Below are 19,664 nucleotides of genomic sequence, written 5' to 3' on the forward strand. Positions count from 1 at the left end.
AACATGGGAGAGACAAGAAAGGGGGTTGATCTGCAGAAACCTGGGCAGGGCTGGCAAGAACATTGTGGCTGAGAATTCAACATAAGCATTGAGGAGGCCTATGTGTCTTGGCCTAGGAAACTCTGAGGCCCTGCAGAATGGAGCCCTGGGAAATGCTTAGTTAGTTAAACTGCAAATACCAGCAACCTTAGGGTCAGATTGGGGTAGATTGGAGGAACTGAGGGTGGTCCTTTTAAGTTAGCTTCCTAAATGATTATTGCATGAAAGTCTGTGAGTCATTGAGTTAGATTTATGGAATTTCATAACCTGACTAAGAACAGGCAAGAAGCAAATCATTATCTTAAAAATTAAAATTGCTTCTGGTCCTAGGCCATCATTAGCCTTACTAGATTGGCCTCAAACTGAACAAATTGACTGACGTTAAAAGGTAGTTTTAACCCCAAACTGGATCATTTGCATCTCTACTTGTACTTGAGGATGGAGACAAACACCAGAACTGCACCATTCCTTAACTATCAGGGTCTCTCCTTTCATTTTAACAAGGAAGAGTCCCCCTTGGTTTGGCCATTACTCATACCCTCTTTTTCTTGGCCCTTACCCTTAGGTCTTTGTTCTGCAGTCTAAGAGTGCAGTTCCACTCCTCCAATAAAGAGCCTATCGCCTTTGTTGATTCTCCATGAATTTGCAGCAGCAGTAGCTGCTGAGGAAACCCAGAGCTACTTAAAAGGCTACAAACAAGGAATAAAACATGAAGAGGAGAAAGGTTGAAAGCAAAGTGACAGAAATGCAAATGGGGCTTTCCCCAGGGTGCAGGAAGGCCAGGGAGACATCACTGACCTCTGGGGAATATGTAGGCTTAGACCAAAGGCATTTATTTTCTTGCTACCTGTGAGGAAAAAGAACTTCAGCTTCTAAGTCCCAAGGCCTCTAGTGACTCAACAGGTGCCTCGTTAAGATGCAGACTTCCACCCTGAGACTGATGATTCCTGAGGGTCTTTGAGCCCTAGCTTGAGACTCTGTCATTAGCTGCTTTAAGGATCTGCTGTAGATGATATTTTGAATGCCTACAGTAGAGAGGCAAGGCTTTCTACACATTAGCCTACATTTCTCTTTCATCATCTATTGGGTTCAGTCCCATTCTCCTTATTGTACAAATGAGGAAACTGAGGCTCAGAAAGTAAGTGACTTGTCCAAGGTCATGCAGTTAAGTCTGTAGGTCTGGCTCCAAAACCCATGACTGTTCACCAGGACAGTAGTTCTCAGGGTGTGGTCCCTAGATGAGCATCATCATTTTCACAGGTGAGATCTGCAGTCATTCACACTTCTGAGATTAGCCTCCCATCCACAGTTTGTAAGTAACCCTCAAAACTTATTGGTTCATTAAGTTAAATTTGGGAGTATCCTTTCTTTGGTTTGTGTGCTGGTTTGAATATACTTGGCCCATTGAAAGTGGCTAGGAGGTATGGCCTTGTTGGAATAGATATGGCCTCAATGGAGGAAGTGTGTTACTGTATAGGTGGGCTTTGAGGACTCCTAGTGCTCAAGTTCTGCCTAGAGTGGAAGAGAGCATTCTCCTGGCTGTCTGCAGAGAACAGTCTTCTTATGCTACATTCAGGTCAAGATGCAGAACCCTTGGTGCCTCCAGCACCCACCCTATCTGCCTGCAGGCTGCCATGTTTCCAGCCATGATGCTAATGGACTGAACTTATGAAAACTGTAAGTCAGCCCCGATTAAATGTTTGCCTTTATAAGAGTTGCCTTGGTCATTGTGTCTCTTCACAGCAATGAAACCCTAACTATGACAGTCTGTCATGGGTTTCCTATCTGAGGTGAGCACTCATTGCTCTAGGAGCAGGATCATTCAACAGGCGTGCACATCTTCAGAATTTCATGAGCTTGAATCTTCTGGATGGTTCATCCGTCTACAGCTAAACACAGTCTCCAAGCAAAACTGATGCCTGTTGCACTGTGAGAGTTGCTGGGCTGAGCTTAGTCCCATTCTATCCTCCAGGAGTCAGGCAGAGTGATAAGGCAGGAAGCAGGACGTTGTCCTGGAATACCATTGCTTTGTGTGACACGCTGTCTGCAGTTACAAAATGACAGTAGGAATGAGGATGGCAGGAGAGATTGTCCAATTTTCTAGGTAGGTTCATCCACGGGAAGAGGGATGAAGACACCTTGTCATTTAGGCTATTGAGAAGGCTGATGAAGGTCAGGATGAGAAGCTGGGATCAGGAGGGATGGAGAATAGTATGGGGACCATCGGAGCATAAAGTCTACAGCAATAGGGTTTGAGAAGCAGGTGGTCTCCAATGGCCCCAGAAGCCAGATAAGTGAGCAGGTGGAAGAGAGGTGACATATTTCATAATTGAGGCTTCAAATGGAGCTGCTTATTCTCCTTCTGTTACAGCAGACATCACTGACCAAATTCCCCGGGCTTGCATTTGTTAAACAAGTGAATAATGAGGCTCGTGGACATGCTGTGTCTCCTGCATGCTTTATGGAGCTGTCAGGTTGTCAGCCTAGATCAATGCTCTTCAATGTGCTGCCTGGAAGGGAGTTGTTGGCCTTGTGTTCTCCGACGGCAGTGCAGGTAGAAGGCATCGTACAGACAAGTGCTTAATGGGAATTTTTCTAAATCTAGGCAATAAAGAGAATGCATCCTCATTGTTCACCCCTCTTTCATAGATCACAGAAAGTGGCAGACGGAAATGGAAGTAATGAAGGCAGCAGAGAAGCAAATGAATTCTGGCCTGAGGATTTAGGCAGAGGTGTTAAGAGGAATTTTGGATCTGTATGGATGGCAAGGCTGAGGTAACTTAGAGGTTAATGGTGCCCTGAAGATCACTAGGTGCAGATGCTCAGTGAGAACCAGGACAGCAGGAAACAACCCTCAGGATGGGGCAGAATGGAGGACAAGTAGTCATAGGTGAGTACCGAGCGCACTTACACTTTTGACTTATTCGCAAACGCAAGATCAGTAAGCACCGTAGGCCAAGCCCTTAGCTGTTGTCAGGGCTAATATCTGCCTAAGGGCAATATGGTGCTTTTATATATATAGTTCTCAATGGAGTTACTGGATATTAAAATTCTTGTCATTACGATGTATTTACCATAATTGGCAAACCATTACAATAGCAAAGTTGATTTACGCAGAAGATAAGCCAGACAGCAATTGTTTTCTAGACTGAAGAATTATTCAGGGACTTGGGTTGTGACTCTGTTGGTAGGGTCCTTGTGCTGCATGCATGAGGCTCTGGGTTTGATCTGGAACACTACACGAACTGGGCATGGTGGTACACGCCTGCAGTCCCAGCACTCAGAGGATAGACGTAGGAGGATGAGTTCAAAGTCATCCTCTGTTAAGTGGTGAGTTTGAGGCCACTGTGGAAAATTCAAGACCCTTCCTCAAATACAAAAAAAATCAGTTAAACACTCAGACGACATAGAAAAGCCCAAGAATTCTTCACTCTGCAAGAAGTGTCACTGTGATCTTTCTTTCAATCCAAAGAGTTTAAAGTTAATGAGTTAATATCCAAACTCATTTTTGTCCTGTATCTTTTATTTTTTTAAGATTTATTTATTATATATGAGTATACTGTCACTGTTCTCAGACACACCAGAAGAGAGCATCAGATCCCATTACAGATGGTCATGAGCCACCATGTGGCTGCTGGGATTTGAACTCAGTACCTGTGGAAGAGCAGTCAGTGCTCTTAACCACTGAGCCATCTCTCCAGCCCTTTGGCCTTACCTTACATAGCACACGAAATGTCATTTGTTTCCATCTGTTGTATTTTTGGTATATTTAAGTCCTATATTTTTGAAGAAAAGTATCTTGGCCAAGGACACAAGGCACCAATCCTTGTGTGTGAGCACTGTCTCCTGCACCTCTGTAGGATTCTAGCACTAAAGCGACATTAAGTTCTTTCAGTGTCTGTTGTGTTGTGCTGTGCCTGTTAGAGACGTCTCAGAGGAGTCATTTATACATATACAGAAGTACGCAGCACCTTTAAATATGACTCTCATACTTGCCTCTCCCAATTTAAAAATTGCTAGTTTAGTTGGTTTGGGGAATAGGTTGTTGCTTTAGTTTTAGTCATTATAACAGATATCAGAGCTGGTCCTCTAAGAAAGAGAAAATATTTATTTTGGTTCAGGGTATGAGAGGCTCGTCCATGATCCGGTGACTCTACAACTTTGTGAGAACACAAAGAAACATGTTCAGAGCAAACCCATTTCACTCACGACTAGGAGACCAGAGAAAGAGACCTGGGGTTCTATGCCTCCAATGACCTAAGGTCCTCCCATGAGACCCCCACATCCTAATGGTTCTGTCACATCTGAGCGGCACTGTTACAAGAACAGATCTTTTAAAGTATGGGCCCTTTAGGGACATTTAAAGCAAACAATAACCGCTGGGTACAGCAAGATACCCACAAACCAATTCATGAACGAGTGAGTTATTTCTAAAGCCAGCTATTCACTTGGTGCTGTGAGATCAGTACCAATCTTGACCACTCTGGCTAAAATTCACAGAGGTTTAGCCAACTAATTTCGACAGTGATATATAAGTTACCATCAGGACTGGAAAAAATCTCATACTCATTGTTTACCCCATGGCCTTAGTCTGGGCCTTTACTCAAATTTCTATGTTCATTTCCATTTATGGTCCTATATAAAGTACATAAGTTACCAAACTCCTGTGAGTAATTTCTCCCAATTTTTTATTTGGGTGGAGTGTGGTGTGGAGGAGGCCTCTTCCTACTTTCCTGCTAATTTAGTTTCATGGTCAGTAAGTACCATAATTAATTTTTGGCTCTATTTAACTTATGTAACTCTTGCCGTACTGAGATGGGCAAGAAACTCTTTTGAACAACATTAAGCCCACTGAGAAGCAAAACACAGAGAAGCAAAACACAGCACAACACACACACACACACACACACACACACACACACACACACACACACTCATTCACTGACCTCTTGGTAAATCAGAACTTAAAAGGAGTGGGATGACTTTGTTACAAGTCAGGCTGTTGGGCCTACACTGTGGTGTGAGTTTAAAATGAAAAAAACAAAACAAAACAAAACAAAAAAAAAACAGACTTGGGGCATTTCCTATGTTAGATATCTAAGGACTTACCTTGTTGGGGCTCTCTGGAACCCTACTTCATCTGTTAAAATAAAGCTAGGGAAAAAAATACAAATCATTTTCTCCTCTTATGTTCTCAAATATTATACCTCTGACTGCTAAATACGTGAGATTTACTCCTGCCCCATCCACTTCTTCAGTATCAGCTGGGCATAGAACAGTTCACTTCAGTTCTGACACTAATCAGGTTAGTGTTGACTCCAAAGGTCAAGTGCTCAGTCCCACAAGACTGCCTTCTTTCCCCCTTTATCTCAGACACCAGCCACAAGCAGTAGGCTCTCAGAATAGTCACATTTTCTCTACAAGCAAGGGACTCACCCTAGTCTTTTCTTTTGCTTGGCAATTTGCTAAAACAACTTGAAGAACCTGGGAAAATGCATGCCGTCGTTTCTCAGTTTGTTCCTTGCAGAGGACAGAAGAAAACACACAGGGCAGGTTATGTGGAAAGCTATGCAGAACTTCCGTGTTTATTCTAAACACTCTACCTTCCACGAATCTGCACCTATAATTTAGAGGGAGTCACTCTGGAGCTGCCCCACCACAGACATGGTTTGGTATTAACTCAGCCCTGCCATGTCTTATCTGAGACAGAAGTACATGGTGGAATGGGCAATTTCTGACTTGGAATTTGACTTGACATTTCTGATGACCAGCTAAAGAGCCAACCAAGGCTGACATCAGTAGAACAAAAACTCTCATCACTAAAGAAAGTTCTAGGAATTTAGTAGCTCTATCAATGACTAACATGACAACAAAAGATCTTCCAAGTCCCTCTGAGGATCAGTAAGTTACAAAGGTTTTAGGAGCTGCTGGGAACCAAGGACAGAGAACATTTACTGTAATCCACAGGACCATAGAAGTCAATAGCAAGGTTTCTACACTTCATCAGCCCATAGAAGCTTTGGTTAATGTGCGTGACATCCTGGTACAGATGCCTAGTGCAGTCAAGTGCTATGAAAATGCTGACTAAAACTTGTAATGCCTTCCTGAAATGAATAGAGTGCTCTCAGGCTGTGGTGGGGACTGGACTAACCTAGCTTGCTTCTGACTCCCAGGGATTTTTATTTGGTTGGTTCAGGTTTATAGTCCAGTGGGATCTTCAACATTTTAAGAGGAGGTAATATAATAAATATGATATAAATGTTGTACTAGTTAATATGTAGCAAATATTGTCCACAATATAATATATGATATAATTGTATACTATGTTATTACACAGTATAAATACATGTTTTATGAATATATTATATCATATCACATGTTATATAATATTATGTTGATTTCATTATAGTTCTATGTACTGAACTGCTATACTATATTAATACATACAGTAATCCTATGTGATATATAGGATAATGTATGTGAAATAAGAATATGCAGCCCTGCGCAGTATAATTATAACTCTTTTCAAGTTGATTATCTCAGGTATTGTGATACAGTAATAGAAAATGACTAACCTGTTGACCACAACTCAAACATTGTAAATGTCAGCATTGCTAGTTTGCAGATGTCCTTCGGATGTGCTGGAAATTCAGTCTCTGGAGTATTAAATGAGTGACATTTGGATGTGGGAGTCTTGAGGATGTAATCTGGATTTGGCGAGGTCACAGAAGTGGAACCTTCATAATACTATTAGTGGTTTTGGGAGAAAAGGAGAAATGTAGGCTAGCTGTATTAACATATATTCAGATTGATTGAATGTATATGTGTCTCCACGTGTGTGGATGTGTAGAGGCCCTCAGCTCACTTGTGGAGGTCAGAGGACAACTTTCTTTTTCTTTCTTTTTTTTTTTTTTTCGGAGCTGGGGACCGAATCAGTGCCTTGTGCTTGCTAGGCAAGCACTCTACCACTGAGCTAAATCCCCAACCCCAGAGGACAACTTTTAGGAGTCAGTTTTTGCCTTCTACTATGAGGGTTCCAGGAACTGAACCCAAGCTGTCAGGCGTGGCATCAAGTACCTTCTCCCTCTGGATCATCTCCCTAGGCCTCTAATTTTGTTTTTGGGAAGTCGCATTTGAAAAAAAATACAAGTAGTTTTTCACAATAAGCTAATATATTCTTATTAATAAACACACGCTACATTGATATATTTGACTAAACGTGGTGTTATGATTAGAATCTTAAATGTCCCCCAGAGACCCATTCATTGACGGTTCCCAGCCTGTGATGAAAGTTCCCAGCTTGTTGGGAAGCAGTAGAACTTTTAGAAGGCAGAGTCTATGGAGGGAAGTTAGGTTACTAGGAGTGGGTCTTTCGAGGGGATCCTGGGACCTACATCCTTTCCTCTCTTTTTGTTTCTTGGTCATCATAAAGGAAACATCTTTGTTCCATCACACACTCTCTGCCACACAGTTCACCTTTCATAGGCTCCAGACAATGGAACCAACCACCATGGACTGAAGCCACAAAAACCATGAGCCTAAATAAACCTTTTTTCCTTTCAAGTTGGTATTCTCAGGTATTGTGATACAGTAACAAAAATGATGTATCAGCCATGTCTTAAACATTATTTCAGCAGTGCTATAGTTTGAAGGTGTCCTTCAAGTTTTATATGCTGGTAATTAAATCTCTGAAGCCATTTATGAATGGCATTTGGATGTTGGAGTCTTTGGGAAGTAATTTGGATTGGGTGGGCCATTGCTTGGCCCAGGAACTGCCACTATTAGGAGATGTGACCTTGTTTGAGCAAGCATGTCACTGTGAGGTTAACTGCTTGGAAGAGCCAGTCTTCTCTTAGCCACCTTCAGATCAACATGTAGAACTCTCAGCTCCTCCAGTGCCATGCCTGCCTGCATGCTGCCATGCTTCCTGCTACGGTGATAATGGACTAAGCCTCTGAATCTGTAAGCCAGTCACAATTAAATGTTTGCCTTTATAAGAGTTGCCTTGGTCATGGCGTTTCTTCGCAGCAATGAAAATCCTAACTAAGACAGGTGAGGTCACAGGAGTGGAGCCTTCGTAATAGAGTTAGTGGTTTTAGAAGAAAAGGAGGAGAAACCTAGGCCAGCAGCTTGCTCCACTGTCCTATCTGATGCTCTCTTCCATGTCCTGATGCAGCAAGAAGACTCTGACCAGATGTAGAACAGATGTATGGGATTGGGGTCTACACCTCTAGAGTTAGGAGCCAAATAAAACCACTGGGTTCTGGCATCACTGAACTGTAGAGCAGTTGTTTAGTGTGAGTGAGCCTCTTGGTTCCATGCCAGGCAATGCAAAGACAAACAAACAAATAAATAAACTTAAGTTATTCAAAAATCACTAGGCCTCAGATGTTGTGTTACAGCAATGGAAAATGAAGGCGAGCGTATTGATGGCGGTAACACAATGTGTTTTTATTTTATATTGTCCTCTAAAATCGAGCCTGTGCTTTATACTTACAGCACACTGCAGCTCAGTCTGGCTTCCTGTCAGAGGCTCCATCACTATATGTGGCTTGAGATCCATGCGTAGGACAGCAGGGGTCTAACTAAATAGAACCCAAGTTAATATCTGCTTAGGCAACCAAATGGATCAGATCAAAGCTAAACCACCTAGCGACAGGGTATTCTTTTTTTTTTTTTTAAATTAACTTGAGTATTTCTTATATACATTTCGAGTGTTATTCCCTTTCCCGGTTTCCGGGCAAACATCCCCCTCCCCCCTCCCTTTCCTTATGGGTGTTCCCCTCCCAACCCTCCCCCCATTGCCGCCCTCCCCCCAACAGTCTAGTTCACTGGGGGTTCAGTCTTAGCAGGACCCAGGGCTTCCCCTTCCACTGGTGCTCTTACTAGGATATTCATTGCTACCTATGAGGTCAGAGTCCAGGGTCAGTCCATGTATAGTCTTTAGGTAGTGGCTTAGTCCCTGGAAGCTCTGGTTGCTTGGCATTGTTGTACATATGGGGTCTCGAGCCCCTTCAAGCTCTTCCAGTTCTTTCTCTGATTCCTTCAACGGGGGTTCTATTCTCAGTTCAGTGGTTTGCTGCTGGCATTCGCCTCTGTATTTGCTGTATTCTGGCTGTGTCTCTCAGGAGCGACCTACATCCGGCTCCTGTCGGTCTGCACTTCTTTGCTTCATCCATCTTGTCTAATTGGGTGGCTGTATATGTATGGGCCACATGTGGGGCAGGCTCTGAATGGGTGTTCCTTCAGTCTCTGTTTTAATCTTTCCTCTCTATTCCCTGCCAAGGGTATTCTTGTTCCCCTTTTAAAGAAGGAGTGAAGCATTCACATTTTGATCATCTGTCTTGAGTTTCATTTGTTCTAGGCATCTAGGGTAATTCAAGCATTTGGGCTAATAGCCACTTATCAATGAGTGCATACCATGTATGTCTTTCTGTGATTGGGTTAGCTCACTCAGGATGATATTTTCCAGTTCCAACCATTTGCCTACGAATTTCATAAAGTCATTGTTTTTGATAGCTGAGTAATATTCCATTGTGTAGATGTACCACATTTTCTGTATCCATTCCTCTGTTGAAGGGCATCTGGGTTCTTTCCAGCTTCTGGCTAGTATAAATAAGGCTGCGATGAACATAGTGGAGCATGTGTCTTTTTTATATGTTGGGGCATCTTTTGGGTATATGCCCAAGAGAGGTATAGCTGGATCCTCAGGCAGTTCAATGTCCAATTTTCTGAGGAACCTCCAGACTGATTTCCAGAATGGTTGTACCAGTCTGCAATCCCACCAACAATGGAGGAATGTTCCTCTTTCTCCGCATCCTCGCCAGCATCTGCTGTCACCTGAGTTTTTGATCTTAGCCATTCTCACTGGTGTGAGGTGAAATCTCAGGGTTGTTTTGATTTGCATTTCCCTTATGACTAAAGATGTTGAACATTTCTTTAGGTGTTTCTCAGCCATTCGGCATTCCTCAGCTGTGAATTCTTTGTTTAGCTCTGAACCCCATTTTTTAATAGGGTTATTTGTCTCCCTGAGGTCTAACTTCTTGAGTTCTTTGTATATTTTGGATATAAGGCCTCTATCTGTTGTAGGATTGGTAAAGATCTTTTCCCAATCTGTTGGTTGCCGTTTTGCCCTAACCACAGTGTCCTTTGCCTTACAGAAGCTTTGCAGTTTTATGAGATCCCATTTGTCGATTCTTGATCATAGAGCATAAGCCATTGGTGTTTTGTTCAGGAAATTTTTTCCAGTGCCCATGTATTCCAGATGCTTCCCTAGCGACAGGGTATTCTAACTGTATGACTGTCCTTGAGTGTGGGAAGGACTACTCTAACTTATCTCTTAAGGTTAGTAATTAAGTGTGCTCATTAAGAGTTGTTAAACCCGATTTACTCTTAAATACTGATACTGAGCGTATGCAGCTCATCTCATAGCACTGAAAGTGAATGGATCTATTGACCCACGGTAGAGAGGAAGTGGAATAGAAAATGCTTTTTGCACGGTCTCTGTATCCCTAAGCTCAGAGCCTGGAGGAAGAGGCTCAAAGGTCTCAGGAGAAGAGGGAAGAGCTGGCATTAGACAATAGCCTGATGCTCTATTTGACTCCGATTCAGAACTTCCTACAGATGTTCCTGGAAACAGCTGGCTTGACTGTAGACCACAGCATCTGGATGCACATAAATGGTACACTTAGACCGTAGTGTGGTTTGTTCAACGTGCAACAGCCTATGTCTACAAAAAGATGGATGTGTTTTAGTTTAAAAATACCTATTGCCAAAAAAGTGTGAACTACAGATACAAAGTGAGCGCATGCTGTTGGAGAAATGGTGCCAAGAGACTTGCTTGTCACAGGGCTGTCAAGTCTTCAATTTTTTAGAAACAGTTTCTTCCAAGTGCCATGAACCGAGGTAGGACAAGACGAGGTGTGTCTGTATTTAATTCCATACACCGCTGAATCTGAACTATGTTATGTTTTTCTTTGGATTCTCTTAGATTTCTGTGGGGGAGAATATTTTATCCCCACCCCACCCCCCAGAGCATAAATGATGGATTGAGCCCAAGGGTTGCCACTTGGCTTCATACTTCAAAGGGCCTCCTGCCCTAGAACTAGTTGAGGTCAGGCAGAGGAGAAGAAAACTACAGTTTAACCATTAATTTTTTTTCTCAACCTGAGTTTGCAGGGTAGCCAGAGGGCTCCAGTTTGCAGGAGAGAATGTGGTAAACAGCACTGAGCACTGGACTTGCAGATGGCAACAGACTGTCTCGCCCGCAGTGGACAGCACGTTTTTCTCCCTCTGCTAAAACGAACTGCAAGGCCCCCGGGACTCTGTCCAATGCCTGATGTGGAAACAGCAGCTTGTGCTTGGGTTTGATGACTTTGGTTCTCCCTGAGGTCATTTGCTGCTTCCAATCCCAGTGTTAATCATGGCAACTGCCCTGCCTGCAATAGGTTAAACATCACAGTGACCCAAGAGGCCTCTGAATTTTAAGATTTCACTTTTCTGGCTTATTTAATTTACATAATTATTTGTTCAGCATTTGTGTATCCCTTATTCGGTTGTTTTATACTAAATAAAATTTCCTGGCAATTCCCCAAATGCCAGCCCCTCTGCTTGCCTCTGCAGTCATTGTCCCCATAGCAATAAGGAAAGTAACTGACGGCGGGCTGTCTGCCCGGCATTCAGATAAGTCCAAGGCAAGCTTTCTGAGCTGCTAAACAGATTTAGACTCCTAAAACTGTTTGAGGGAACAGTATTTCTCCTGTTTTATTAATTCTATTAAAACCATGCACAGGATAAATAGTAAGGTTTCCTTGAGCTTGGAGGAGGAAGACAGTTTCCTCCATATGAGGCGTTGATGAGCCTCCAGTGTCTGTCTAGTGATGCAGCAGCATCCTTACACACTCTCATCTGATGTGAACTGGTTGTTCTTGTATCCAGTCTATCATCTGCCCACACCAAACTCAGCAAAAGAAGTGCTCATTATCTCTTTACTCTGTGATAACTCTGTCAGGTCCACAGACACAGAAAGCCAGAGATATTCCTGCACACACACACACACACACACACACACACACACACACACACACACACACCCAGAAGGTGAGATCAGAGCTGTGGCAGCATCTCTGCTGTCTGCTCCCCCACACCATTTCCTGGCTCTGGCAATGACTGAAGCAATGAATCTGGTTGGGTTTGAAAGAAGGAGTATTAGGTTAAATCTGCAGGGAAGACACATGGAAGCAGGTATTACAGGTCAAAGGCACCACCCATACACAGTACCTGTTACCACACAGGCTGTGGGCAGAAAGTGACAACCTTTTGGTGAGATGCTAAAGGTACAAACTGGGCGTGGGGCAGGATGTGACTGAAGAAGTATGACTTTCAAGGATATAAAAGACTTTACTTATTACAGAATATGGACTTTGGAATGACCTGAGTTTTCAGCACAACAGATGAGTGGATAAAGAAAATACGATTCATGCATAAAAGAATATTATTCAAACATGAATACATACAGCCAAACACCTTATGACAGGATTCCGATAATTTTAAGGCAGGCAGGAAAGCAATTCTTTATTCAGATCCTTTGTTCATGTTTTCGGAGGTGGAACATGAGGGGATAAGCTACCTTGCAGGCTGACCTGCCATTTTGTTTACTCCTGTTCAATGTAAACACCACATGTGGTAACTCTGAACTGGGTTTTTATAGATCTCTTATCTCGGGCCAATAATGTCGAGATAGCAGAAAAACATCCTAGGTTCACCTTGGCTTTCCCAGAGCACTTGGCACCAAGTGTGGGACTTAGTCATTGTGGTAGGGGGAAGGGAGTCAAGGAGGGGTGAAGTCAGGAGAAGAAAGAAGACAGTAGAGTCCACAAATGAAAGGAAGGAAGGGAGAAGGAAGGGAACGAGGGTTGAAGGAATTGTGGTCTACCAGGAGAGTTAGGGCTAGCCTAAGCAAGGACAGGTAGGAAAGATTAGACCAACTTTTTTTTTTTCAGTAAAAATACTTGCAAATCAAATGTAAAGAAACATAAGGAAGTTCATTCTTCACAATCAAGTCCTCTTTATTCCAAGCATGCAAGGATGGTTCAACACATATAAATCAAAATTGCAACAGCCCATATAGCGCACTCAAGGACAGAAATCGCATGGGTATTTCAACAGATGTAGAAAAGGCTCTTTAGAAAAATCCAACATCTCTTCATAATAAAAGTCCTGGAGAAGCTTGGAACAGAAGGGATATACTTCAACATAATAAAGCCTACATATCCACAGCCGAAACTATATTAAAGGGGAGAAACTCAAAGCATTTCTATTAAAATCTGAAGTATGATACAGGTATCCACTTTTTCTACTCTTTTCAACTATAGAGCTGGAGTCTTAGCTAGAACAGTAAGGCAAGGGACACTAATGAGAGAGATACAACTGGAAAGAAGTCAAACTCTCTCTGTTTGCTGATGACATGATTCTACACATGAGATCTCAAAGACTATCAGGAAACTCTTTTAAATGGCAGCATATAGATCCATCATACAGGAATTTGTTGCCCTCCTGTCTACTAAGGATAAATATGCTGAAACGAAGGGGGGAAATCCCACTGAGAAGAGCCATCATACATGTAAGATAATGGCAATAAATCCAACCAAGGAAGTGATAACCTCCATAACAAAGACTTAAAACAATACGAAGAGGCCCATTCCTTAAGAGCAAAATGGGAGAAGACACTGAACGATTGGAAGAACCTCATGCTTGTTGGAAGAATCAATACTGTGAAGATGGCCATTTTAACCAGAGACACTCTAAAGACTCAATCAAATCCCCATCAAAATGCCATCATCGTTTCTTCTCAGTTATTGAAAACATTTTAAAAATTCATTCAGAAACATAAAATGCTCAGATAGCCAAAGCAGTTCTGAGCGAAGAGCAATGTTGGAAGCATCAGCATATCCAGTTTCAGGTTATACAACCGAGCTACAGGAACAAAAGCAGTGTGTTGCTAGCAGAAGAACACACGAAGAGCAGCAGAAGACCCAGACATAAATGCATCCAGCTATAGACACTGGCTAGAATCACTGGGAGAAAGGCTGGTTTTTTTTTTTTAAACAAATGGTGCTGGGAAAACTGGATATTCACAGGGAGTAGAATGAAACTAGATCATTCTCTTTCTCCTTGCACAAAAATTAACTCCATGTGGATCAGAAAGCTTTAACACAAGCCCCAGAACTCTGAAAATTCTGTAGGAAAAGAAAAGCAAGAAAAACACTTCAAGATACGGGAATAGGTAATGACAGTCTGAATGGACTTCAACAGCTCAAGAAATAAGGCTGAATACTGACAAATGGGACCTCATGAAATAAAAATTCTTCTGTATGGCAAAGAACATCATCATCTGAAGAAAGCAGCAAACTATAGAACGAGAAGTTCACATCCCTAACTTAGAAGCTATCTCTAATTGGCATCTGCTTGCAAAAAATTAGTTCTCTCCAGTAGAGTCTCTCTGGGTTTATTAACCATATTTAAGGCGGGCGCCATGCTAAGCAGTAGATGGCTAACTGAAAATGAACTCAAAGGTACTTTTGAAGATTTATTTGTCTCATACTGATTTGTCTGGGTAGTTTTTTTTTTTATCTTCACGGGTCTTTTGTGTGTACATTATAGCTTCCAATTTTGTGCTTTTAATGGTGTGTGTGTGTGTGTGTGTGTGTGTGTGTGTGTGTGTGTTTCTTGTGCTTTTCCCTTTTTCTTTTTAGAAAATTCTGTTTGTAGGGATAATCCCTTGTGTACCATGTGAAGGTCTGTTCGCAAAAGGCCGGAAGTAGAAGGTGAGAGTTCCGGTAGACAGGTTGGAGCTGTGGAAGATAGTTGGGAGAGAAGATTCCCAGGATTCTTAGGAATTTGGATGTAGGATATGAAACTGAGGAGATGTAACCAGCATGTGGCAGACATGGAATAGTTTAAACAGGTTAGACAAGTTACAAGCCAGGTGGGGAACAAGCCCAAACTTAAGGCCTGAGCATTGTACATAAATAAGTGATTGAGTCATTATTTGGGAACTGGGGTGCAGGCAGGAAGGCATGATTTTACATTTGTTTTTGTTAGAGAGAGACAGACAGACAGACAGACAGAGAGAGAGAGAGAGAGAGAGAGAGGAATTGGATAGGATAGGTATAGGTGGGGTGGTGAGGAGGATCTGGGAGGAGATGGGGAGAAGAAATTGCAATTAGAATATGTTGTATGGAAATTTATTTTCAAGAAAAAAGAAAAAAAAAGAATGGGAGGTCTTTTCTATTCATACATATGATAGAGGCTTAATGTTTAAAATGCATAAAATGATTAAAACACTAAACAATGGGGAAACAAGCTACCCAACTAAAAATAAAGGCCAAGGAGCTAAATTGTGTTCTCAGAAGAAGAAATACAACTGGTCAATAAATATTTTAAAAGATGTTCAACATCCTTATCATGGAAATACCAATTCTGAGATGTTTACCTCACCCTTGTCAGAATGATTGTCACCAGGCCAACAAATGACAGTTAATACAGGTGAGAATATGGGAGGGAAGAACATTATTTCCTGCTGGGAGGAGTATGACCAGGTGTGGCCATCATGGATTTCACTGGAGACATTTCACTAATAAGATAACAATAGAACTTCCATAGGAGCCATCTATACCGCTCCTGGGCGTCTCCTCAAAAGACTCTACGTCTTTCTGCAGACACACTTGCTCACCCACCTTTATGGCCAATCTATTCACAAGAGCAAGGAATTGGAACCAGCCAAAGTGTCTCTCAACAGACGAATGGATAATAAAAACAAATTTTATTTAGCCATAAAGAAAAAATGGGATCATGCCATTTTCAGGAAAATGGAAAGAACTAGAAAATATTATATTAAAGAGGTAGCCCAGGGTCAGAAAGACAAACACCACACATTCTCTCTCATATGTCTCTTAGCTTCTAATATTTTATGTGTATTTCTGTGGCCTAGAGGGAAGGCAGATACCATGAGACTAGAAAGGAGCCTGTATCAGGGTAATAATTTCTCCAAGCTTTCTGTACTGCATTTAACACTCACAAAGTCCTGATTGGTTTGATTTGTGAAAAATTTTAAATTCTTAATTATGTTCTAGGAATTGCCATTCAGAATCGCTTCCTGATATAGTTCCTGGCTTCTGGTTCTACTGCAGATTGTGCCATCCTTGTTATGTACACTTTTCCACATTAAAAAATGTAGAAAAGGGGACTGGAAAGATGGCTCAGTGGTTAAGAGAACTGACTGCTCTTCCAGAGGTTCTCCCAGCAACCACATGGTGGCTCACAACCATCTGTAACGGGATCTGATACCCTCTTCTGGTGCGTGTGAAGACAGCAACAGTGTCCTCACATGAAATAAATAAATAAATCCTTAAAAAATGTAGGAAAGAAAAGAGATTGGTAGTAATCACGCTGAGGGAACCTAAGGATGTACTCACCTCATCAAAAATCTCTGGGGCATAAAGGTGTAATAGTGGCACTCACATGCCGGTAGAAACCAAGAGCTATCTGATTGGACTTAAGGTTCATCCAACAGGAGGCAAATCACACTGGTATTGGAACCCAGTCAGTTTCTCAGGACTAGTGAGGCCATGGAACTTTGAAGAGAATTGACTCTAACCTCTTTGATACACCGACATAGTTCCTTACTGCATGCTATATCTTATCCTTATACCCACAGATAACTGTAGCCACCAACCCTCATCAAAGAAGACTCTTTTTACAGCAAGTGGAGACAACCACAGAAAACCACAGCTGGACACAATTCAATGATCAACAGATCACAGAGAGCCCAGCCTCAGTGGATTCATCTATATCACAGGTCCTGCATCTATGGCCCAGGGAACACTAAGGAAGAGGGACAGAAAGAATGTAAGAACCAGAATATCAGAAATTCTGCTAGGAAACAGTCAGTCCTAGAAAGAGCTGCACAAACAAGGCTGGATCAATGACTGTGTCAATAAACACACAATATAAGAGCAGAGAAAATTTTACAGGGTCCTCCTACCCCTAGACAAAGAACTATAGGCCACTAAAGGCTGCTTGTTGGGAGAAGGAGAATTAGCCTTTTCTAAAGATGAACCCTCCTTATTGAAGAGTGGTCAATATAATGTATATACATACATGTATATAACAATAACAAAGAAAAAAGTATATCAGCTTGAGAGTCAGAAGGACAAGAGCGGTGTTGGACAGAACATAGCTGGGAAGAGCTGGAGGGAGGAAAGGGAGGTGGAATGATATAATTCTATTTCAATTAAAATATGTTTTAGAAAGTTCTAGGGGCTACAGAGATGGCCAAGTGAGTAAATAAAGCAGTGGCTATGTAATGTGAGAAGCCAAGGCTAGGCATGTGTCACGGAGGCCTACAGAAGGGGAATCTTGGATTACCTTGGAGACCTCAAGATGTTGGAGATGCCAGAGTCATTGGATACCTGTCCAGAGAAGCTGCAAACAGGGAGTGGAACAAGGTCCAAGAGAGAGAAGTATGTTGTAGTCAACAAAGCTAAAAGAAGTTAGAGATCTGAAGAGTGCTTTAATCATAGACACGGAGATGCAGAATTCCAAGTTCCCTCAGTTGGTTTTTGGTCTTGCTTTGGTCCAGTATATTTGTACCACGCCCCTCCCCCACACCTCCTTTTTTGGAATGGTAATGTATATCCTGTGCCACTGTATGCTGGGAACATGTGATCTGCATTTCAATTTTGTAGGGGATTACAATTAAGAGATTGCGCAAGTCTTAGAAGAGACTTTGGGCTTTCACAGGGTGGACGCTGCTATAGGCTATGGGGATTTTTGAAGTCAGACTAAATGCATTTTGTATTATGATATAGCTACAGGCCTATGGGAGCCAGGGACTGGAATGTGGTAGGTTGAATAAAAATGACCCTTTATAGGCCCGTTGGGTGTGGTACTATTAGGAGTGGTGACGATGATGATGGCAAGTTCTCCAAGAAAGCTCTAGGCCACGTTCTCAGGGGAGAGGGGCAGCTGGGATGGGGGATTTGAATGTAGCATAGCTCATTGTGTAAAGTTATGGCTATCCATCTGATGGCTTTCCCTCAACTTCCATTTACTATTCTTGTGGACAAACATCTTTTCGTCTGTATCCATGGGTAGGGAAAGAGGATTCCAATGCCTCCTACATTTTTTGCTTAAAAGGGACAATTGGGTCATGTCTTAGTTAGGGTTTTGCTGCTGTGAACAGACACCATGACCAAGGCAACTCTTATAAGGACAACATTTAATTGGGGCTGGCTTACAGGTTTAGAGGTCCAGTCCATTATCATCAAAGCAGGAACATGGCAGCATCCAGGCAGGTATAGTGCAGGAGGAGCTGAGAGATCTACATCTTCATCTAAAGGCTACTAGCAGAATACTGATTTCCAGGTAGCTAGGATGAGGGTCTTTAAGTCCATCCCCACAGTGACACACCTACTCCAACAAGGCCACACCTATTCCAACAGGGCCATACCTTCCAATAGTGCTACATCCTAGGCTGAGCCTATACAAACCGTCACAGGTCATTTTGACAGGATCCTTACTGCTTAAGGGTCTAGGTTCTTGGAGTGGAGAAGAAACGGTCAAGGGTGTGTTTCTGGAACATGGGGTTGAATTATACCCCCGTGGTCAATGAAAACAGGCAGGAGGGAGCAGCTAGCAGAGACCCAACTTCTGGGGAGCCCAGCGCAGAACAGACCTAAGTTCTCTTAAACAATAAAGCATCTTTAGGACTGGAAGGGGAGGTGGGAGGGAAAAAGAGAGGTAGAGACATGTGGGTGAGCTTGCCTGTGCGCCCGGGGACCAAGCCTAGCAGAGGATCAAAACTTAGTGAAACCGAAAGAAGGTTGTAATGCCATAGCTTTCTGTTTCTTTACTTGGAGCACAGCTACCTGATATCCCCATCAGGTAGCCCCACCCCCCGGGAGTGTGGGTGGACAGCAGCGATTTTAGCAAGTTTTGCTTTATTTTCTTTTGAGTTGTTGCTGTATGGGCCAGACCTTAGCACAGCAGAGATCACCAGAGAAAACCTGGAAACACGCTGACTCCTCATAGGTTTTTGGAAACTATTGGTTCTTTCTCCTGCCAGTCTTTTGAGTAAGATGCTGTTATGTGCAGGGAAAAGGCTCCATTAGAATGATCTACCCATCTTTTACTTCAGTACTTACAACATCCCTCTAAGGGAGCTCTCTGCACAGCATTGCCTGGTATTTTTATGCAACAGGTGCTGATGAATAGGGTGTGAGTTGCCCAAAGGTGAGTGGAGAGAGCCAGGGCTCTGTCTACCAGGACCCTGGTGTGAGCAGTCAGTAAGGCTTACCTCCTTTCCTTCTTCCACAGAAAGAGAACTTGGGCTGGTCCTCCTCACAAAGGGGATAGGAGTAGTTCAGAAGAGAAGAACCTTTCGCCACAAAAGCTATGTCCAGAAACAGCTTTCTGATGTCTTCTCCTATAGAGAAAACAACTTCATCACTCTGTGTCTCCCCTGCAGGGAGGCCACTCAAGGCTCAACAACACTGTGTAAAGGAACTCTGCAGCCTTCAGCCTGCTGCTCGCCCCCCATGACAGAGCAGCATCTCTAAGATTCC

The 19,664-nt window shown here is 42.6% G+C and overlaps 1 protein-coding gene across 2 annotated transcripts in view; it reads right to left on the minus strand.

Moving 5' to 3' along the window:
• The window catches only part of Ly86 (lymphocyte antigen 86), an 83,954-nt gene that overhangs the window by 18,796 nt on the left and 45,494 nt on the right, over nt 1-19,664 (minus strand). For both annotated transcript variants that reach the window (XM_087590333.1, NM_001106128.1), the window contains one exon: nt 19,397-19,525. In XM_087590333.1, the coding sequence (XP_087446459.1) occupies nt 19,397-19,525 (129 nt within the window). The remainder of the gene's footprint in view (nt 1-19,396; nt 19,526-19,664) is intronic.

Source organism: Rattus norvegicus, chromosome 17, assembly GCF_021556685.1.
Source record: "Rattus norvegicus strain SHRSP/BbbUtx chromosome 17, alternate assembly SHRSP_T2T, whole genome shotgun sequence".
In the NCBI taxonomy this organism is placed as follows: domain Eukaryota; kingdom Metazoa; phylum Chordata; class Mammalia; order Rodentia; family Muridae; genus Rattus; species Rattus norvegicus.